This window comes from Corvus kubaryi, unplaced genomic scaffold, assembly GCF_017639235.1.
Source record: "Corvus kubaryi isolate FWS band 111438036 unplaced genomic scaffold, C.kubaryi_AGA036_p1.0 37326, whole genome shotgun sequence".
Classification (NCBI taxonomy): domain Eukaryota; kingdom Metazoa; phylum Chordata; class Aves; order Passeriformes; family Corvidae; genus Corvus; species Corvus kubaryi.
Window position 1 is genome coordinate 181,305 of NW_024581105.1, and position 20,799 is coordinate 202,103.

At 57.7% G+C, this 20,799-nt stretch overlaps 1 protein-coding gene across 2 annotated transcripts in view; it reads right to left on the reverse strand.

The window, feature by feature from the left end:
• The window catches only part of LOC121665393 (hexokinase-2), a 34,828-nt gene that overhangs the window by 6,313 nt on the left and 7,716 nt on the right, over nucleotides 1-20,799 (reverse strand). For both annotated transcript variants that reach the window (XM_042029498.1, XM_042029499.1), the window contains exons 2-14: nucleotides 14,238-14,400; nucleotides 7,608-7,756; nucleotides 7,280-7,399; nucleotides 5,291-5,386; nucleotides 5,066-5,165; nucleotides 4,609-4,792; nucleotides 3,556-3,711; nucleotides 3,199-3,432; nucleotides 2,701-3,005; nucleotides 1,989-2,137; nucleotides 1,141-1,260; nucleotides 948-1,043; nucleotides 51-150 (exon numbers count right to left, since the gene is read on the reverse strand). In XM_042029498.1, coding sequence (XP_041885432.1) covers nucleotides 51-150; nucleotides 948-1,043; nucleotides 1,141-1,260; nucleotides 1,989-2,137; nucleotides 2,701-3,005; nucleotides 3,199-3,432; nucleotides 3,556-3,711; nucleotides 4,609-4,792; nucleotides 5,066-5,165; nucleotides 5,291-5,386; nucleotides 7,280-7,399; nucleotides 7,608-7,756; nucleotides 14,238-14,400 — 1,972 coding nt within the window. The remainder of the gene's footprint in view (nucleotides 1-50; nucleotides 151-947; nucleotides 1,044-1,140; nucleotides 1,261-1,988; nucleotides 2,138-2,700; nucleotides 3,006-3,198; nucleotides 3,433-3,555; nucleotides 3,712-4,608; nucleotides 4,793-5,065; nucleotides 5,166-5,290; nucleotides 5,387-7,279; nucleotides 7,400-7,607; nucleotides 7,757-14,237; nucleotides 14,401-20,799) is intronic.

Here is a 20,799-nt window from a genome sequence, read left to right on the forward strand (position 1 = left end):
AGGTGTGGGACCACAGACCAGGAGCTCCCTAAGGAGGTTTCAGTTCTCACCGACAATCAGCCCAACTTCACAGTAGGGATCCTCGTACCCACAGGTCATCATGGTGCCAACTGTGTCATTGACCACTGCCACCACGTCCAGGTCAAATTCCTGCAGAGGGATGGATTGCACGAGTTATTTCCTGGAGGACCTGGAATTCCTGCTAAGTCTGCTCCCATGGCTGGGAAAGGACCTGTCTGTCTGTTGAGTATGGGAGTCATAGAGCCACAGAATCATGGAATGGTTTGGGTGGAAAGGAACCTTAAAGTCCATCCAGTGCCACCCCTGCCATGGGCAGGGACACCTCCCACTGTCCCAGGCTGCTCCAAGCCCCGTCCAACCTGGCCTTGGGCACTTTCAGGGATCCAGGGGCAGCCCCAGCTGCTCTGGGCACCCTGTGCCAGGGCCTGCCCACCCTACAGGGAGGAATTTCTTTCTGACATCCAACCTAAATCTCTCCTCTTTTAATTTAAAACTGTTCTCCCTTGTCCTCCATGACCATCAACCTCCACAGACATGGAGGCACCCACGGACTTCCCACAGCCCCACCTGTCTGCAGGTAGGGCTCAGACCTCAAACACCTCCAGCTGCTGAGGGGCTGGGTCAGCCCTGCCAGGAGCAGCAGCCCCTGGCCAGGAGCTCGGAGTGGTCTGTGCCGAGGAAATGAGCCGGTGTCTCCTGAGCTCAGGGCCAGACAAGTCTGCTCTAGCCCTGGCCAGGGGCCAGCCTGTAGCTCCAGGGTCTGAAAATCCAACCTCAAGTGATGAGTAAGGGCGACTGTGAAAATTCTGACACTCATTAGCCCTGAGCTCAGCCCAGTAATTTGTTTTACAGGTCAATTAATGATGCTAAAGACAGTCAGGATGTGGGAGCAGCCGCCGGCTTCTCCCAGCCCCATGGCTGCTCACCTCTCTCCTGTGAATGGCCTCCTTCAGCAGGCCCACCACGTCCTCCCCCTCGCAGCCCGTCGCCTTGAAACCTTTTGTCCACTTCAGGAGAATTCCCTGTTGTGGAAAAAACCCCCAGTGAGTCCCCCTCAATACCAGGTGGGAGGGACAGCCAGGTACCAGCCAGGGGTGCTGCCAGGAGGGGTTGGGTTACCTCATCCAGGTTGTTCTGCTGGCAGGGGAAGGAGAACGTGAACCCGAGCGGGAGCGATACGCCCTTCATTCCCATGTACTCCAGGAAGTCGGAGATGCAGTGGACAATGTGGTCAAAGAGCTGGATGGGCAAAGCCAAAGGGAGAAGTTACCACCACAGCCAGAGCCCAGCTGGAAGCCAGCCTGCCCAAACTGCTGGGGATTCCAACCCATTCCCAGGCCTGCTGGAATGTTCAAATCACTCCCAGGACTTTGAACAGAGCGGGACACGGCTCAGCTGCGCTGTGGGAGGTGAGCAACCCCAAAAAGCTCGGTTTCACCCTCCTCCTCACCCACGACGTGGCCAAATCCCTGTGTTATCTCCACCTCACAGGTCCCAGGAGGGGAAGGGGCCAGCAGGGAGGTGACAGAGGAATCCGGTCCCTCTGCAAGGGATCCCCACAGCCCTCCAGCCCAGTCTGCTGGAGATACTCCCAGTCCCCAAGCATCGCCTGGAGTGGTTTGCAAAACTCTTTCCAAATGTGTCTCCGGAAACGTCTCTCAGCGGTAGTGTTGTGGTTTCCCTATCTGGGAAACGGGGATGATGCTTATCTGCCCTTGTGGAGTGTGTGGGATTCAGGGAGGTTCAGTCATGTCTGGGAATAACACCATTTCTAACCAAAAAACAGTCTCCAGCTTCCCAAATGCCAGAGCCTTGGGCAGAACTCGCTGCTCCAAGGGTAGGAGAGCACCAGCCCTCCCCACTCCTGGTTTTGCTCCCTGGAGAGGCAAGACCAGCTCCGTGGTCAGCCCTCCTCCAGCCACCCTGGGGAAGAGGCCCCTTTCCCCTCTCCATGTGCCCATCCTGACCTCCTCTCCCGTGCCCTGCATGATCTCCACAGGGATGGAGTAGATCTTGTTGTGCATCTCCACCCCGCGCCGCATCCCGTTCCTGACGCGCACCAGCAGCACGCGGAAGTTGGTTCCTCCCAGGTCCAGGGCGAGGAAATCTCCCTTTTCTGCAACCCGAGAGAGGATCATCAGGAGAGATCCCAGCACGGGGCATCCAGGATGTGGCACAGAGCAGACAAGAATCTGCCCCCTTCCAGGGAGAGGGATGGAAACAGAGACGTAGCTGGGGATACAGGTAGGAACAGAGGGTGCAGGTAGGAAGGGGATGGAGAGGTTTGCTCCAGACTTGGGGTGATGCTTCAAATCATAAACCTGAGCTGGAAGGTACCCACAAGGATCACTGAAGTCCAGCTCTCGGCCCTGCGCAGGACCTGCACAAGCTTCTAGCCAAGGTCAGGCGCTCGCCCAAGCCACAGGCAGAACCAGGAACACAACCCAGGATGAGGGTGGGGAGAATCCCATGGTGGGGAAAACCACAGACAGAGCCAGGCTTTGTGTTAAGTCAGGTGCAGAACGTCCCAGAGGCTCAGTGCTCTGCCCAGTATCAAACTGGAGGTTTATGCCACTCCCACCACAAAGAGGAACCGGCCACAGCAAAGGAGCCAGCCTCTCCCAAGGACACAGGACATCCATGGGCTCAGAGACAGAGATTTTACACAGGACACATCACCTGTTCCATCGGGAGTGGAGCACACGTAGGTGGGCAGCATTTTCACCGTCGCCTCCGCGTGCGTCTCCTTGCCCAGCCCTTTCTCCATCTCTATCCTCATCCTTCCCTTCACCTCCAGCAGCTGCTCGTGGCTCAGCTTCAGGGGCTCCAGGATCTTCTGCCGGGCCTTGTGCTGTGCAGCCAGCCTGTAGGCCACTGCTGTCACCATGGCCGCCCCTTTGCCGCTCCCGTCCTCCGAGCGGATGAACCGGATCTCGCAGTCTGGCAGCAGCTTCCGCACAGTCTTGTGGAGGCGACGGGCAAAGCTGTGGAGGAGGAGGAAGGGGGACCCGAGTGTGACCCTCTGGGGACCCCCCGGCATCCAAATGAGGTGCCCAAGGGAATATTTGGAGATACTTCTCGTGTGCCAAGCTGTACCCACTGCTGGCAGCAGCAGATCCCTCTCTGTGTCCCTGTCCCCACCGTGCCCCAGACCCCTGTCCCTGTCTCTGGACTCACTGCGGGTGTTTCTTGTAGACGGAGCCGTCCACGCCGACGGTGGAGCGCAGCCGCTCCACGCCCTTGTTGTCCTTGATGCGGCGCAGCACCGCGGCCAGCGTGGCCCCGCACAGGCTGGCCGAGCGCGTGGACACGATCTGGCAGATGCGCAGCGTGGCCAGGCAGTCCTCGTGCGACGGCTCCAGGCCCAGCTTGCTCAGGATCTCGTGGGCTTTCTGCAGCCCCTCCTTCTCCCTGGAAGGACAAAGAGGGGTTCATGCCAGGGAATCCAACTGTTGCTGTGTGATGGTCTGGGTTTGGTCAGTGATGGTCCATCCACGGATGTCGGGAGATGGAAACCCCCTGGATCCTACTTACTTCTCAATGGCAGAGACAAATCTGGTCTCAAAATGGCCAGTGGTGAGCAGATCTGGTGTGAGCCTTCCCCCAAACAACAGCCCTTCCTTGGCCATCTTCACCAGGATGAGTCTGACCAGCTCCCCCATGTACATCCCGCTGATCATCTTCTCAAACCTGCCCATGGGGAGGCACGAGATAGAATCAGGGAATGGTTTGGGCTGGAAAGACCCTCTAAGGTTATCAAGTCCAACCATTCCCCAGCACTGCCAAGGCCACCAGTAACCCATGTCCCAATGCCACATCCACACAGGTGTTAAATCCCTCCAGAGACGGTGACACCACCACTGCCCTGGGCAGCCTATGCCACACCTGACCGCCTTTTCCAAGCAGAAATTTTCCCTAATATCTAACCTAAACCTATCCTATCTCGCCATAAGTTCCCCCCTGAGCTTCCTTCTCTCCAGGCTAAACTATGTGTGAGTTTGGCTGCATGTGCCACAAGGTGGCCACAGGCTGACCTGAAAACCCCACTGGCAGCCTCCCCATCCCAAATGAAATCTCGGAAATCCCCTCCTAGAGCAGTTTATCCCATCAGTGAAAATATGAAGCCATGTGGACACGACCGTCATTCTGCAAAGAGAGCTCGTGGCCACCTGAAGGGGCTCAGTCAGTTTGCAGGGACCCCCAGATCACCCTCATGCCACAGCAGCCCTGTGAGGAATGGGAGATTTGTAGGATTGGGATGTGGACATTAGGTGAGGGCACCTGCCTGGGCTGGTGGATGACTGTGCTGGCCAGGAAGGGAACAGGAATCAGCACATTCACACGAGGGGCTCACAAGGGCAGTGGGTGGGGCAGGACCACCCCAGGTTGGGACACAGCCCTGGGCTAGGACACTGCCCCAGTTTGGGACACTGCCCTGGGATGGAACACTGCCCCTCTCTGCACCGGTGGCAGAGGACACGGTGACCCAGTTAGCTGGGATGACCTCCCCAGTCCCAGTAACGCCAGCGCTATGGGAGGACGGACAATGCTGAGCAAACCACGAGCCCGAGCCAAGAATCTGCTCACAATTGTTTGCCAGGGTTGAGCGAGCCCATGTCGATCTCACGGTCAAACTCGGTGCGGATGTCGTTGAGCACCCCGTCGTCGCCGAAGGCCCCCCACTCCATGTTGATGCACATCCGACCTTCGTCCCCTTCCACCAGGTCAATGTGCCTCATCTCCTCCATATAGCAGGCGTTGGTGCCGGTACCTGGCCAAGCACGGGGACAGGGTGAGTGAGGACGCTGCCTTTCCCTCATTCCCATTATTCTTCATTCCCATTATCCCTCATTTCCCTTTGGCCACAGCCCAGTGCACCACAGAAAGTGAAGAACAAAGCAAACACTGGGCAATGCTGGCTTTCCAACACCGATATCGCCCTCTCCTTTTTCCCCAAAGACCCCCAAGACCTGCAAGAAGCAGGATCTCCCTCCGGAGTTCCTGAATGGATGGACCCCAGCTCTTCCCCCCTGCTGCAGCTCACCAACAATGAGGCCAACTTCACAGTTGTGGTCATCATAGCCACAGGTCATCATGGTCCCCACGGTGTCATTCACCACGGCCACGACGTCGATGTCAAAGTCCTGAGATGGTGGAAAGGAGTGTGGGTGACCCAACACAGACAAAACAGACCGAAACATCTCCATGGAGCCAAGGTCTCCTGTCCCAGGGACCCGTGTGCCCCCATCCCGCCTGCCCAGGCTCTTACCCCTCTTTTCTTGATGGACTTGCGCAGCAGGGACACCACGTCCCTCCCCTCCACGCTGCTGCACTTGAACCCCTTCGTCCACGTCACGAGGATGCTCTGCGGGGGAACAGCAAGAGGGGAGCTTGGAGGTGACACCTGGCTCCTGCCACAAGGGACATATGGTCCTGTGGGGGAACCCCCGTTATCAGCTCACCAGCTGCGCTATCAGCCACAGCTTCCGTGTCAGATAAAGTTTATGGCCATGAAATAACGTGTGAGCTGCTCGTTGCTCCCCTGGCAGGAGGAACAGCGGTTCCCATCACCAGGTTTGATCGAGCCCTGCAGCAAAATGTGTTCACAAGCCTAAGGAATGCTCCTTGACCCATCCCTGGAGGGTGGGTGGCTTGCTGTGCCTATGGAATGCTCCTTGACCCAGCCCCATGCGGTGAGAGGCTCATTGTGCCTAAGGAATGCTCCTTGACCCGTCCCTGTGGGGTGGGGGGCTCGCAGTGCCCTGTGGCCAGAGGCACCTGGCCGGGGACTGAGCTGAGCCCCGGGGGGAGGGAAAGGACTCAATTACATTTGAAATCTCCAACCCTACGGCCACAGCGCCCTCGGGGAGGCAGACACCCGCCCCGCCTTAGAGCTGGGGAAACTGAGGCACTGAGCGACGCAGCCCGGGCGAGGTCACGGGGCACAGACGCCTCCCCTGCCGCTTCTGTGTTTTAGCACTCTTCACAGCCCCGTGGCTACCTGGAGGAAAGCGCTAATGCCTCCCTGGGGCTGCGGCACGGGCGCCGTTCCCCAGCGCGGCGCCGGCTCCTGCCGGGAGGACGCGCCGGGGCTGCCGCGCTCCATGGGGGGACCCGGGCGAGGAGGGGAGCATGGGGCGAGGAGCATGGGGCGAGGAGAGGAGCATCGGGCGAGGAGCATCGCATCGCCCCCTCCCGCAGCCAGCAGCGCCGGGTGGGTGCGGCGGGGGCCACTCGCCTCGCTGGGCTCGGGGATGTTTGGTCTCCCGGCGAGGTCACGGCTCCCGGCAGAGCTGACAGTGACAGCGACAGCGACAGCCATCGGTGCCCGGGGCTGGCGGAGGGGGACAGGGACCCCCCCTCCCCGCGCCGGCTGCACGGGGGGATGTGATGCTCGGCACGTCTGGAGCTCTGGTGCAGGCAGGGAAAAGCTGCTCTCCGTGGAGGCATCCCACGGGAACATCACCTCCCAAACCCCTGCAGTTCCTGGGACACGTCCCTCGCTCCGCCAGCACCGCGCCCTGCTGGCACACACCGTGACCCTGGGCCACGAGGACCCCGTCAAAGCTCACAGATGGGTGGTGGCTGAGAAACCCTCCAGATAAATCAGGTGAAATCCAGAAATCCAGGATGGGGAGGGGCTCTGGCACGGGGTGTCCAGAGCAGCTGTGGCTGCCCTGTCCCTGGAAGTGTCCAAGGCCAGGTTGGACAGGGCTTGGAGCACCCTGGGACAGCAGAAGGTGTCCCTGCCCATGGCAGGGGGGTGGCACTCTGAATGGTCCTTAAGGTCCCTTCCAAACCAAACCACTCCAGGCTCCTATGAAAACCTGGCCAGGTGTGTTTAAAACGGGAGATCCACCACCACTTATTGTCATCACACAGCTTTAAAAATGGCAACCTGGCACATATCCTTAGCAAACATTTGTTTTTCCTTTAAACAGTGTGTTTGGAGAAGATGACAAGCAACGGGGTTATTGGGAAGTGATGCCAAGCTCTGCATTCCCTGAAGGAATGTTCCATCCTTTCTGTCCCTGATCCTGCAGCCACTGAGTCATTGCACCAACAAAAAATATTCATAAAAATAAAGGGACAGTGCTGTTCTTAAGCTCCTCTCACCCAGAGCTTGGGAAACGGCTTTACAGGAATGAGAGATGTGGCCCTTCAGGAAAGGTCACATGGCCCAAAATCAATGAGCCTAATTAAAAGCCTGAGCTAAATTGGTGTGGAACCCACAGCGAGAGTTCAGCCCCTCACCCACCTCATCCAGCTTGGTCTGGTGACACGGGAAGGAGAAGGTGAAGCCAAGGGGGAGTTTCTTGTCTTTGATTTGCAGCTTGTCCAGGAAGTTGGCCAAACACTCAGCAATGTGGTCGAAAAGCTGGAAGAAGGTAAAGAGTGGGACCTCAGCTGGCTGCCCACTCGGAGGGGACGCTGTGCCCGCATCCCTGCCCGCCCTCACTCATCGCCGCGCTGGCTGCCAGGAGCTCCCAGCACAAGATCCAGCAGGATCCCCTGGCCCAGGCAGTGACGGGATGGCCACTCCTGCTCCAGCCCCAGGACACATCAGGGACTCTCCCAGGACCCACCTGCACCCCACTGCCACGCATGAGCTCCTCGGGGATGGCGTAGATCTGGTTCTCCATCTCCACCTTCTGCAGCCCGTTGTCCGACACCTTCACCCTCAGCACGCGGAAGTTGGTGCCACCAAGGTCCAGCGCCAGGAAATCCCCATCCTCTGTGGGATCAGGACAAGGACAACCCGTTAACTCGGAGGGTCCTCTGTCCACACCACGCCAGAGCCCTGAGGTAACCAGCCCCCTCCCAGGTACAAGGATAAGGTCTGATTTTTTTAATATATTTCATTATTTTATTCATTACTATATTTTTTGGTATTTTATTGGAGCAGTCACTGTATTCCCTGCCCCTCCTCTGCCCCCTGGCACCCCACAGCCAATGGAGGATCAATACACCATCACTGAGCCAGATCCAGATGCCTTGGGGAGGGAGGATAAATCCCACCAGCCCAGCCCGGAAAAGCCCATGCCCAAACCAACAGGGATGCCAGGGAAGATGAGCTCAAGCCTCAGGTGTTGGGATTTGGTTAGAGGATCAGGGACATGGATCATTGACAGAATTATGGGATCAATAAAAGAACTATACAAGCAATAGGCCTGCAAGCAAAAGGCCTTTGTGTGAGAAAAACTCTCCATGAGAAAATCCCTGTGTGAAAAAAACAGGGCTGGGAACAAAAAGGGAGTTTTGAAGATTTACAGCTGTGTAGATAAGACCCGGAGAAGGGGAGGTGAACTCTGAATTCTTTTAATCATAACATAACTGTAGAAGCTTGCCAATGTAAGTCCAATTATGTAGAAGCAGAAATGCGCTTTGATAAGTTTTAAGCCACTTAAGAGTTACCAAGCTGGTATTCTATAGAATTGCCTCTGGATTGCTAATAAACGGAGCTTGCTCTTATCAACCACATTGGTTTGGGACTGCAATTTCTCCCCCCGCCGGAGTCGTCGGACTCTTTTTCATTTCCAACACTCAGGCTCCAAAAGGAAGAAGGCAGCGAGCCACTCCTGACCCTACTGATGCTTGTGGAAGCTCCTAAACCTCCATCCTCAGGGGTTAAACCCTGATGGCAGCTGTGGCAACACTGGAGCTCGGCTAAGTTGTTGATATACTCAAAAGACCCTCGTGTTCAGGTTCAGCCTCCCCAGCCCGGGCCGAGCTCGCTGCCCTGCGAATCCCAGGAATCCCACACTCTCCCGGCATGCAGCTGCAACACGGGACATGGCAGCAGGAAACCAGGGAGGGAGAAGCTCCAAAAGCCCTCTGGGCCCTCACTGCTGCCTTCCCCAGGAGAGCTGGGACCCGGCTTCTGGCAAGGGGAGCCCCAAGGGCTGAGCCCGGAGTGTCCCCTCGCGTTTGTTTTCAAGGCAGCTCGCTGCACTCGGGAGCCGGGCAGCGGGAAAAGCGCCCAGCTGGCTGTTTTAGTGGGGAGAGGGCCGGGGAAAGCCCTCTATCAGCACTGTTGGAGTCCTGAATGCATTAAATGTGCTGTGCTGGCTCCCCTGGGCCGATCCCGGCGCCCGGGGGCCGCTTTGTGCGGTACAAAGGGGCCACAGTTGGAACAAAACCCGCGGGTCATTAGTATGCACACGCCAGTGTGCATCTCCAGTGACTCCAGCTGAAAAGGCAGCTCTGGTCCCAGCCCGTGGGGCTCCATCTGGCCTGGCGGCTTTCCTGGGCTGACCCTCCGAGGGCTCGGGGCGAGGGAACGGGGCACGGGAGCGACTGGGAGCTGGAGCAGCTCTATAGAGGTGGAAAAGGGCCATGGAAAGCAGTTGCTGCACTCCAAGGAGATGAGGAATGAATGAGAGGGCTCCAAGGTCATGTGTGGCTGCAGCGGGATCAGAGATGGGGATGGAGAATGGGGAGGGCACTTGGGGGGCCAGGACATCACCGAAAGAGGGGTCAGTGCATTACCCAAGAGGGGTCAGGGCATCCCATCCCCCCAGGGGGGTCAGAGCACAGAGCCATCAGAGCCCTGAGCTCCTGCGCTGCCTCAGTCCATGCCTGGGTGCTCCTTTCTCCTCCTCCCCTTGACCCTTTGCAGTGATGAGCTTTAGGCCAGTTTGGCAGCTCATTTCGCAGCCTGTCTGCCAGCCACGGGGCATGCCATGGCCACGGTGGCTCTTCACATGGAAAACACACCAGGAAAACCTTGGAGAAGCTCCCGACTGCCCTGCTGTCCCTGGTGAGCCCACCATGGGCACCACCCTCAGCCACAGCAGGGCAGAGCTGGATGTGGTGCCCGGCTGGGCAGCGCTGGCACCGCGTCCTGCCCCTCACACGGGTCACTGTGCTCCCGCTTCCCTGGCCATCGGCACTGAGGCCGTTCTGCTCATTAGCAGAGCATGGAGAACACCTCAGGGGGGCTGATAAATGTGCCAGGGATAAGGGCACTGGAGCCAAGAGGGTCACAGGTTGCTGAACTCCTTGGAGGTAACGCAGGGAACCCAGGAGGATCCCAAAAAAGGGGCTGAGGAGCCCGGATGGGGCCGTCCTTCTGTCCTGCCCAGCCTCACACACCTGGTGCTTCGGCCAAGCCACCCCGTGGGGTTCATGGCCCCGGAGCCGTGTGGGACCAGCTCTGCTCTGCCCTCACCACGGAGCCCCAGCGGGACCCAAATACCGCCCAACACCCCCTCAGCACCACAGGAGGAGCACAAGCATTTCGGGGGGAATTCCTGGGTGGATCAGCCTAGCAGGAGGAAAAAGGCAGCAAACTCTCCCTTGGAAAATTCCCAGCCATCCTGGGAACGCGTGATAGGCTCCATGGGCCGGCACCAGGTCCGGGCACTGCCCCCCATTTGGGCTCCCAGGTCCTGTGATAAGGTATCAGTGCTGGTGCTGAGCCCACAAGCCAAACAGGGAGGGCAAACACAGAGCCCTGATTCCAGGGGCTGTTTGCCCTCGGCAAAGGGTGAGAGTTGAGTGCCTGGAAAACCCGCTGTGCTCCTGGGAAGAGCAGGCAGGGCAGAGCAGCGTGGCCAGGGGAGCAGGGCAGCGAGTGTGGGATCACGTCCCAGCACCTCAGAGATCCCTCCTCGAGGCTTCCGGCCGACCGCAATTCCGCTGTGTAGGAATCCTCCGGCAAATCGGATTAATGAAAAATAAGAGGAAGAGGAAGGGCTGGGAGACACAGACTCCAGGGAGATGCAGGAGAAGGTGGAGGCACAGACTCCAGCACTTCCCACTGCCACGCCCTGGCAGGCCCTCCCTCCTTCCAGCTAATTCATGGAATCATGGAATGGTTGGGGCTGGAAGGGACCCTAAGGACCTTTCAGTTCCACTCCCCTGCCCTTTCACTGGACTAGGCCCTATGGCCCATCCAGCCTGGCCTTGAACACTTCAGGGATGGGGCAGACATGGCTTCTTTGGGAAACTTTGCTGGGAATGCAGTAAATCCCCAACCACGGGACTTTGGACATGAAAACAGCAATTTTTGTCAAGCCTTTGAAGCCTGTGTGCCACATGAGCTGATTTTCCTGCAGAGGAAGGTTATTGGCAGGAGCTGAGCCCACCAGCCAAGGGAAAGGTGTTGCCAAGAGCCATCCTTCAGATTTCCAGGGATTTGACCCCCAAGTCCTGCAGCATCCTCCTGAAAGCTCCTGGCTGGGGTTATCAGCTGCTGGGGCTTAACAGAGGATGCACCACAAGATCCTTGTGTCAACACCAGTGTGGAAGAGGAAACCTGGTGACCCCAGAAAAGCCTGGAAAAACCAGGAATGGAGCAGGGAGGAGGGTGTTGGTTGCACTGAGCAGGGAGAGCCCTTGGGAGAGACACGGGGGGCTCCAAGGAGAAGCTTATTTGGGATCCCTATCACCTCGCTGCCAGCACGGCATGGTGGTGTTCCAGTGGGTGCCAGAGCTGAGCAAAGCAAGGAAAGTTGTTTTTAGAAGAGTTTCTGCTTCCAAAGCAGAATTCCCCCCTCTTATCACACCACACTGGAATGGCAAAGCCACCGAGAGCCGGGAGCCAGGGCTGTGTTTTGGCTTAACCTGCAGATGTGACCTTGTATTTCCATAAGCGCCTCTCATCCTCCTGGATCCCGGGAGCTGCGCATTAAACGGGGTCTAATCCCAGAGCAGAGCCGTGGGTGCTGCAGCGGGGGACAGGGATGGACACGGGTGCTGCAGGAGGAGGGGAGGGAGGACAGAGACACTCCACAGGAGGGTGGTTGGGAGCCCTGAGGCACCAGCACTGGGTCGGAGCAGGGCAGGAGCAGAGGAACAACACGACCTTGGGCTGGGAGCAGCTGCTGCTGCCTGGGGACAGTGGGAGCGGGGCTTGGTGCCCAGCCCAGGCCAGACTTTGCCCAGGAGCTTTAAAAAGAGGGAAGAAGGAAGGACGTAGCCCTGGGCATTGAGCTCCTCCCAAGCTGTTGCCACACCATCTGTGCCAGGGCACCAAGCCCCCAACCCTGACGTGCCACCTTCCAGCCCCCTCTCCAAAACCCAAGAGACACTGATGCCACTCAGAGGCTGGATCCAGCTCGAGCTGGACAGGGAATCCCAGCTTAGTTCCCTGGGATTTGCTCAAAACTCCCACATTTTCCAGCCCCCCTGGGCAGCTGCAGTGCTGTGACTGCCCCAGCATTCCTCTCATGTGACATTTTCCATGCTGCTGTTCCCCTTTTCTCCCTCCCCCCGGTGAAAAATGCCAGCTGGGACACTGGAGAAGCTGGATACAGGGAAGGGTGCCAAGGATCTGTCTTGTAAGGGCATGGGGAGGGATTGCTCCTTCTCCTGACAGCGGGTCAGGGCGCTGGAAGTGCTGACACATGCTCCACCAGCACCCAGCACCTTTGGCTGCACCAGTTCCCATGCCCAGGGGCGGCTCCTGGCTATCCCTGTAATTAAAAATATTCTCCAACATTTAAATAGATTGGAATCTCGATCCTGGGGCAGGCAGCCAGGTCCAGCTTTTGGGTGTAGGTGCAGGTGGAGGGGCTGAGATCAGGGGATGCTTTAAGGATTAGAGGGGCTCATAAGGAAGGTGGAGACAGACTTTTAGCAGGGGTGTAGTGAGAGGACACGGGAATGGTTTTGAACTGAAAAAGGGGAGATTTAAGTTGGATATTATTAGGAAGGAATTCCTGCCTGTGAGGGGGGTGAGGCCCTGGCGCAGGGTGCCCAGAGCAGCTGTGGCTGCCCCTGGATCCCTGGAAGTGTCCAAGGCCAGGCTGGACGGGGCTTGGAGCAGCCTGGGACAGTGGAAGGTGTCCCTGCCCATGGCAGGGGTGGCACTGGGTAGAATTTAAGGTCCCCTCCAACCCAAACCATTCCATGATTCCTGTTTCTCCCCAGGGACACGGGAGGTGCCACCACCATCCCCAGACTCACTGAGACATTACCAGCAAACACCCAGCAGTGCCCACTGCTGCAGAGACCTTCTGTCACCAACTCCCTGGCAGGAAGGTGCAGCAAGGGGAGTCAGGCTCTGCTCCCAGGGAACAGGGACAGGACAAGAGGAAACGGCCTCAAGATGTGCCAAGGGAGGTTCAGGTTGGATACTGGGGAAATTCCTTCATGGAAAGGGCTGTCCAGCCCTGGCACAGACTGCCCAGGGCCCTGGTGGAGTCCCCATCCCTGCAGGGATTTAACAGCTGTGTGGATGTGGCCCTTGGGGACATGGGTTAGTGGTGGCCTTGGCAGTGCTGGGGAGTGGCTGGATTTGACCAATGTAGAGGCTTTCCCAGCCCAAACCATTCCATGATTCTCTGATTCTGTGGTTCCATGGTTCTGTCACTTCTGTCCCTGCCTCCAGGGAGTGGACAGCCAGCAGCCATCAGGGATCTGGGCTCTGTCCCTCTTCGTCCACCTCTCTGCTGGTGACAGCAGCCTCTGCCACTGAGGGTTCGCACAGATCCCTGTGTAGGTGCCAGCACCAGAGCAGCCCCAACTCCAAGCAACTCCATCCAACACAGCCAACCATCCCTGGGGCCCTTTCCAGGGCTGCTGCCAGCCCAGGTGTGGAACTGGAGCAGCCTCAGCTGCTCAGAGCTCTGTCCCTCCTTCCCTTCAGCAGCCAGGACTGCTCCAAGCACTTGGTGGGCCCCAGGTACACTGAGGGCAAGGGGTGATTCCCGCAGGGATGGAGACAAGCTCCTTCCCAAAACAGCGGGCTGGGAGAGGGAACAAGGAGCTTTCCCCCATGGATGCCTGAGGGAGCAGCTCTTTGGGCTGAGAGGAGGATGTGCCTGGCCGGAGCGTGCCGAGGGCAGCGCGGCCCTGCCGGCACGGGGAGAGGCAGAAAGGCCACATTGTGAGCACTGGAGAGCCCCTGCTCCTGCCGGGGCCCTGGTGGCTCTCAGACAGCGCTGGCACCGCTGCCGCCTCGCTGCTAACGAAATCTGATGAGCCGGACCCGTGACTGTCTCTGTCCTGCCAGCAAGGGCACGCGAGGGCGGCTTCCCTCCCTCCCTCCCTCCCTCCTCCCTCCCGCCAGCAGGAACTGGGAGCCCCTCCAGTCCCAGCACAGCGTGGGGAACGAGGCCTGTCCCCACCCTCAGCCTGAGCAGGATGAAGCCCCAAGGACCAGCAGTGAAGGTGGCCGTGGGTGCCATCCCTGTTTTGGCAGTGCCAGGAGGACGGGTGTCCCCAGCCTTCCCTCTGCTCTCCCAGGAGCATCTCCTGTCCCACAGTACCTGTCCCGTCTGGGGTGGACCTGACGAAGGTGGGCAGCATCTTCACGGAGGCAGTGGGGTTGGTCTCTGCTCCCAGCCCCTTCTCCATCTCCTTCTCGAAACGCTGGGACACCTCCAGGAGGGTCTCATCAGAGAGCCGCATGTGGTACAGGTACTTGTCGATCTGAAAGGTGGAGATAAAGCCCAAAGGTCAGGTGGAGGGCTGGGGACGTGGGCACAGGCCCCACAACAGGCTCAGGACAGCGTCCAGCCCCTCCCACAGCTGCTGGGGGTGACACGAGGAGCAGGAGCAGGTTCTGACCCATCCCAAAGGGCAGGACATGGCAGCACCAGCACAGGGACAGCACTGCTGGAACAGCTCATCCCAGGCATCACCCACCACTGCCCTGCCCCTCTCTCCAAGGAGTTCACCAAATGCCATCCCACATCCCCTTCCCAGGCTGCTGCCAGCTTGGGAATGCCGAACCACAAGTTGCTCCTGATGCTCCACAGCATCTTCCCACTCAGTCACCTACAGACACCCACACAGGTTGCTACAGAAGCAGGAATTCAAACTCAGGAGTGAGTCAGGAGGTCGGCAGTGGAGGTTTTCCAGGTGCAAAGCCCTTCCCATTCCACGGCATCAACGCATCTTGACCTTGACCCCCGGGGCCTCTTCCTACACCGCGGATGCTCATCAGGAATCCACTGCCCTGTCATTTCTCCACTGCTGAGATCACCTCAAGAACCAAGAGCTACTCAACACCCTCAAGCAAACCACACTGGAGTGACAGAAGTGGGAGCTGGAGTGACACAAGCAGGTGCCATGGCCGGAGAGGGAAGAAATCCACCCCCTATTCCTGGAAATCGTTACACCCTTGAGCTGGGGATATGGAGAAGCCCTTTTATAAATGGCATCAAAGCACCTTGTCTTGCCTGGGAAAGGCATGGAAAAGCTCCTCCCCGAGCCATGCATCAGCACCGCGCGTGTCCGTGCAGCCTGGCCGGAGCAGGCAGCAGGAGAGGCGGACACTGCCCGCTCCAAAATGATGCCCTGTTTCAATTAGCTTCACTTAAAATTAATTAAAGGGCAGCTGCAAGCCCTGAGAAGTCAAGAGGAAAACTCCACCCCGCGCGCTCACCTGTCTGCAGGCACGTAACACCGGGTCACCGGAACCCGGGCTCGGATTGTGCTTTATGGGGCTACGCTGGAGGAAATGGGCATTTTGTGGGTGCCTAATTGCAGCCGCCCCAGCGTGACCTCGCTCACGGATGTGCCATCCGACCCTGGGCTGGACACAACAGCCCTGCTGCGGTTTTGGCTGCCTGTGTCTCAGGCTCAGGATGCTCCAGCGCATCCTTTTTTCCCCACCCTGAGTTCTGCTGGAAATTCGGGAGCTGAGATCCCTTTGGCGAGGTCAGAGGATGGACGAAAGCCCGGCCCAGCACATTCCAGGAGTGATGCTGCATCCCCTGGGGAGCTGCATCCTCTGGTGTGATGGGTAAAACCTCCTCCCCCTTTCTCCTGGTGCTTTCAGCTTCTGCCCAAAATCAGGAGCTGGAAGACCAGGTAGACACGAGGGAAAGGCCAAGGAGATGGAAACCTGGAGATTTCCTGGTACCAGTTGTTTACCAGCCTCTCCTTATCCAGCCCAGCAGCAGGAAGTCAAACACTCTCCTCCCTCCCCTCCTGTTTGCCTTCACCCGCTGAAAATTCCCTCCTGTGTGCTGACTCTGGTTACTGGCACCAGTAACCAGTTAACTGGTTAAGAGGTGCCTCTGGGGCTGGAGCTCACCTCCGTGCCAGCCCCAGGGTAGGAAACCTCTCCTTGAGCTGCGCCAAGGGTTATCAGTCAACACCATTGACCCAGGACAGAGGGTCCTCACCCCAGAGAAGCTGGGCGCTTTGGGAGCTCAGCTGCTCTTCAGCAGTGAAGACCCCTCACCCAAAAATCCCAGCAAAAGGAAACCATCCTGAGGCTTCACCTCCTTCCCCAGGACAGGCACCGCTTGGCACGTCCCCCATGTCCTCCAGCTCCAGCGTACCAAGAATAACCCTCAGCCCGAGGAACATAGTGACCTCCCTCTAATCTCCAAAGCCCTTTAAAACCTGGATCATCTTCTCCCAACGTAGTTATCACCCCACTTGGCAGCTAAGGCAGGTCAGGGCATGCAGCAGGACATTCCTTCCCCATTGAAACCACCCTGGCTGTGCCTTGTCCCCCCAAGGAAGAGCCACGGCCACTGTCATTCCCAAAGCTTCCCAGCCCTGTGGCCCAGCTCGTTATTCCGAGCACCCCTCAAATTGTTACAAAGATGGGATAAAACAGGGGGAATTCAGCCTGCAGCACTGGGGTCTGAGCATCTTTCAAGACAAAACACCTTCTCAGCTGCTTAATGTTTTTGAAGATCATGGAATAGTTCAGGTCAGATTGCCAATTCCAAACAAATAAAGTCACTAGGTTAGTATCCTGAAGGGGGCAATTGAATTCCTGGAAAGTTTCCAGCCTAAATAATAGTGTTTCCTGGAGGAAATCTAAACAATCTGAAGGGAGAAGGAAGGGATGGAAGCTGGGAAGCGCTGGGCATACCCCAGCCCAGGACATCGTGTTAAAGCTCCGGATCACGGAGTAGCTGTGGGTGTAATGAGCTCAATGCCACGTTTTTGAACCAAACCCCAGCAAATCCCCATCTCCTGGCTCAAGGCTGTCTCCAAGGCTCAGCTCATTTCCATGCCGGATGCTGGAGAGGTGCCCAGGGTCGCCTGTCCCGGCTGCACGGCCACCGCTGGGAAAGGTCCGCCCGCCCCGCAACTGAGGAAACCTCAACTTGCCCAATTTTTGCTGCTGTGTGACCTGAGCTGAGCAAAGCCGAGCTGAGCTTAAAGCAACCCAAAAAACAGCTTTTGATTTCCAAACTCATGGCTCTGGTGCCAGCACTGCAGCTGGACACTGTTCTACTCCTCAAGACTCCTCTGAAAGAGCCCGGACGCCAAGGGATCAGTGCTGTAGAAATATTAATTAGACTTCAAATAACTGAATTCCAAGTCAATGACATTATCCATAGAAAAGAGTTGGGGCTGTTCAGCCTAGACAAGAGAAGGCTCCAGGGAGAGCTCAGAGCCCCTTGCAGGGCCTAAAGGGGCTCCAGGAGAGCTGGAGAGGGACTGGGGACAAGGCATGGAGGGACAGGACACAGGGAATGGCTTCCCAGTGCCAGAGGGCAGGGCTGGATGGGATCTTGGGAAGGAATTCCTCCCTGTGAGGGTGGGCACGCCCTGGCACAGGGTGCCCAGAGCAGCTGGGGCTGCCCCTGGATCCCTGGGAGCATCCCAGGCCAGGCTGGACGGGGCTTGGAGCAGCCTGGGACAGTGGAAGGTGTCCCTGCCCATGGCAGGGGTGGCACTGGATGGGCTTTAAGGTCCCTTCCAACCCAAACCATTCCAGGGTTCTAAGAGTTCCTTGGCTCATACGCTGCCCCTGCAGGGACCCTGGGGACCCTCTCCCCATCTCCCCATCACTCAGGGACACGGGCCAGGGCTGCTGTGGCCGCTGGAAGCTGCAGCGAGACGGCGCTTCCGGCACTGCGCCAGCGCTTCCTGCCCAGCGGGAAGGGGAAGGGCCCGGGGAGCTTTGTTCCTGTGCAATAAGGTCCCAGATACATCTTTCCCATTAATGACCCCAGGTTCCGAAAAAGGGAAGTTGTTTGCCTTTTGTTTTCGTTTTACTCTGAATCCTTTTCCAGAGCCACGTGGCTGCCAGGACCTGGCTCGGGAGCACGTGTTTGCAATCCCCCAGCATCCTCCCGCTGTACTTTTCAGCTGGATGTGACTAATTCCAGCAGCTTTTTGAGCAAAAGCAGAACACTGGCAGAGGGTGGCTGCTTTCTGGGCTAGATTCTTTACCTTTTTGGCAAAAAAGCCAAACATTTGCTGTGTGTGAGATGACAGAGGAATGTTCCCATCTGGGGAAGGCTGGAACACCCCAAACCCACAGCACGCACTGTCACCCCTGGCTCCAGCGACATTTTTGCTGGGAATTACATTGTCTTTAAATTACTTCCCTCCCTACCCCAGTTTTTAACTTCAAGCACACTGTCCCTGAAGTTTTAGGGAATGCTGACTCTCTCCCCGCTTCTCTGGGAGGGGGATGCTGTGCAAGCACCAGCTGTGCTCCCACCCCACCCGAATCTGTGGTGGGACGTGACGAATTCGGGGAAAGCGAGGCAGAGGGAGCAGCAGAGGCTGCAGGGTGAAGGCCTCCAGCACTGGGAAGGTTTTATTCCCTGTTCCATGTCCTCGGTCCCTGCGCTCCCCATGCCTGTCCCTGTTTCCCACCCCAGGTGACTCAGCGCAGGGAACCGGCTCGTCCCCTTCCCCGACCTCCCGTGGGTGACACAGGGGTGATGCTGGGCTGCACCCACCCTCCCCAGCCCTGGCCCTGGTGGCACCCACGTCCTTCAGCTCCTCCACGCCGAATCCAAGCCCACGTGCCCTCCCCGCCATGGCCAAGCCTCGGATGACACACGCCCGGAGTCATCCCGAACCCGGGTGAGTCAGATGTTTCCTGCTCTGCCGGTTCCTCCCCATCCTCACCCCCAGGACAGCAGCTGGATCCACGCTGGAGGTGGAGCTGGGCACCCACGGTGAGGAAGTGACACCACGGAGCACCCACCGACCCATCCTCAGGTGACCCTGCTGCCCCCCAGCCCCACAAAAACCCAGCTCAACCAGGGAAGTGCTCTGCCTCCCAGTTCTGGAACTGGAGACATCCAACTGCTCCTGTCTCCCACCGGCCCTCGAGGCACCACCCTGCCACTCATCCTCCTTCTCCCCCATGTTGAACCCAGAAGGTCTTCGGGGCAGAGATGCCACTTGGATGTTGGATGGCAAAGCCTCACTGGCCCCAAGAATCTCCCCCGGATGGTGGGAGCATCCCACTGCGGAGGGGAAACTGAGGCTGGGTAGCTCTGATGAGGTGGAGAGGCGCGAGGGGACACGGGACAGTTTCCCAAAGGTGGGAAAAGCTGTCCCGACATTGACCTTGGCTTCTGCCGTTGACCTCGGCAGCCTCAAGGGAAGCTGTTAAGTTGGTTTTCCAGGAATTTGCCACAGGTGCCCCTCCCATATCCAGAGAGCCAGCCAGGGAGGAATCAGCCGGGTAAAACTAATCCCTTGGCAAAGGAAAAATAAAAAAAAAAAAACCAAACCCGAGGACAACCTGCCCCTGCTTGGGAACGGCCACAAATGCAGGAAAACCAATTCCATCCCCAGATTTTCCCTTTTGAAGGGGGATGGGGAAGAAGAGACACTCAGCTCCCACTCCCATGGCATGACGAGGCTGAGGGAGCAGGAAGCCCAGTGTGAGCCGGCACATCCCAAGGGAACGCAGGTCAGCGGCGGCAGACTTTCAAGCTGGGATCTCAAAGGACGCTGCTGAGGTTAATTAAAGTTTGCACAATCCCTTGGGGGTTAGATAAGTCTGGACAACCCACTTTCCAAGCAGGAAAAGGGCAGGAGCTGGGGATGAAGGTAATGTGCCCCCAGATGAGTGGCAGAGCAGGTAAAGCTGCTCCATGGCAAGAATGGGAAGAAAAATCCCATTTTTGAGGCTATTTTCAAGGCCTTGAGGTGGACACAAACCACAGCTATTGGAAAAGGCACTTTTTAACCCCAGCTGAGCTCCTTTTCTCCCTGATCCAAAGGGAAAACAAAAAAACCAACCCCAACCCAACTACCAGGCTACCACCTGCAATCTTTTTCCCCCAGATTTTGTCTCAAGTAGGGGGTTTGATAGAAAGACCCAACCAAATAAATCGCAGCTTTCCAAGAATTTCACCGCCTCCATCTCCCCATGCTTTTCCCTTTGCATGGAGAGATTTATAAACCAGGAATAATTTTGACACCCAGGGTGGAAGCAGCCAGGTCGGACAGCTGGCTTCTCCCCCCTCTCCCCTTCCCTGAGCCGAGCTGAGCTCCGTGCTCTCTCCCAGCTTTGCCTCACTGGGAGGATTCACAGGAATGTGTTTAAAAATATCCCAGAGAAATCCAGTTGTGGAGGCTGCCGGGAGGGCAGTGCCATCTCCCACAGCATCCCGAGCTCCGGCCGGCAGCTCCTGGATATTTTTTTTTCTCCCTCACATCTCAACAACTTTTTTAATTTGGGTTTTGGAGCCGGGAGGGAAACGAAGCCGGTTCCTGAGGCTTCGCACACCCTTCTCCCAGTGGGTAAGGAAGGCGAATTCCTTCATCCAAGCTTTCCCTCTCCATTATTCCCGGCTCCCGATAAGGAAGGCGTGAGCAGCCCGGAGCCCGGAGCCGGGCTGTGCCGCTGGCCTATTTCTGCTCGGGTTACACAACCCCTTCCCGTGGATTTGGCTGTTGCACAACCCCAGGGCCACTGGCGAGCGGAGGGAGAAGCCGAGCCCGTATTTCCTTACGGATCGCTTTGCGTTGGGAAGTTTTCCCTGCACTTTGTTGGGTTGGGGTTGGTTTTTTGTTGTTGTCGCTTTTTTTTTTTCATGTTCTCCCTCGATTTCCTTCCTATTTAACACCGGCGAAGGGCCAACGTGGCAGGTTTCACTT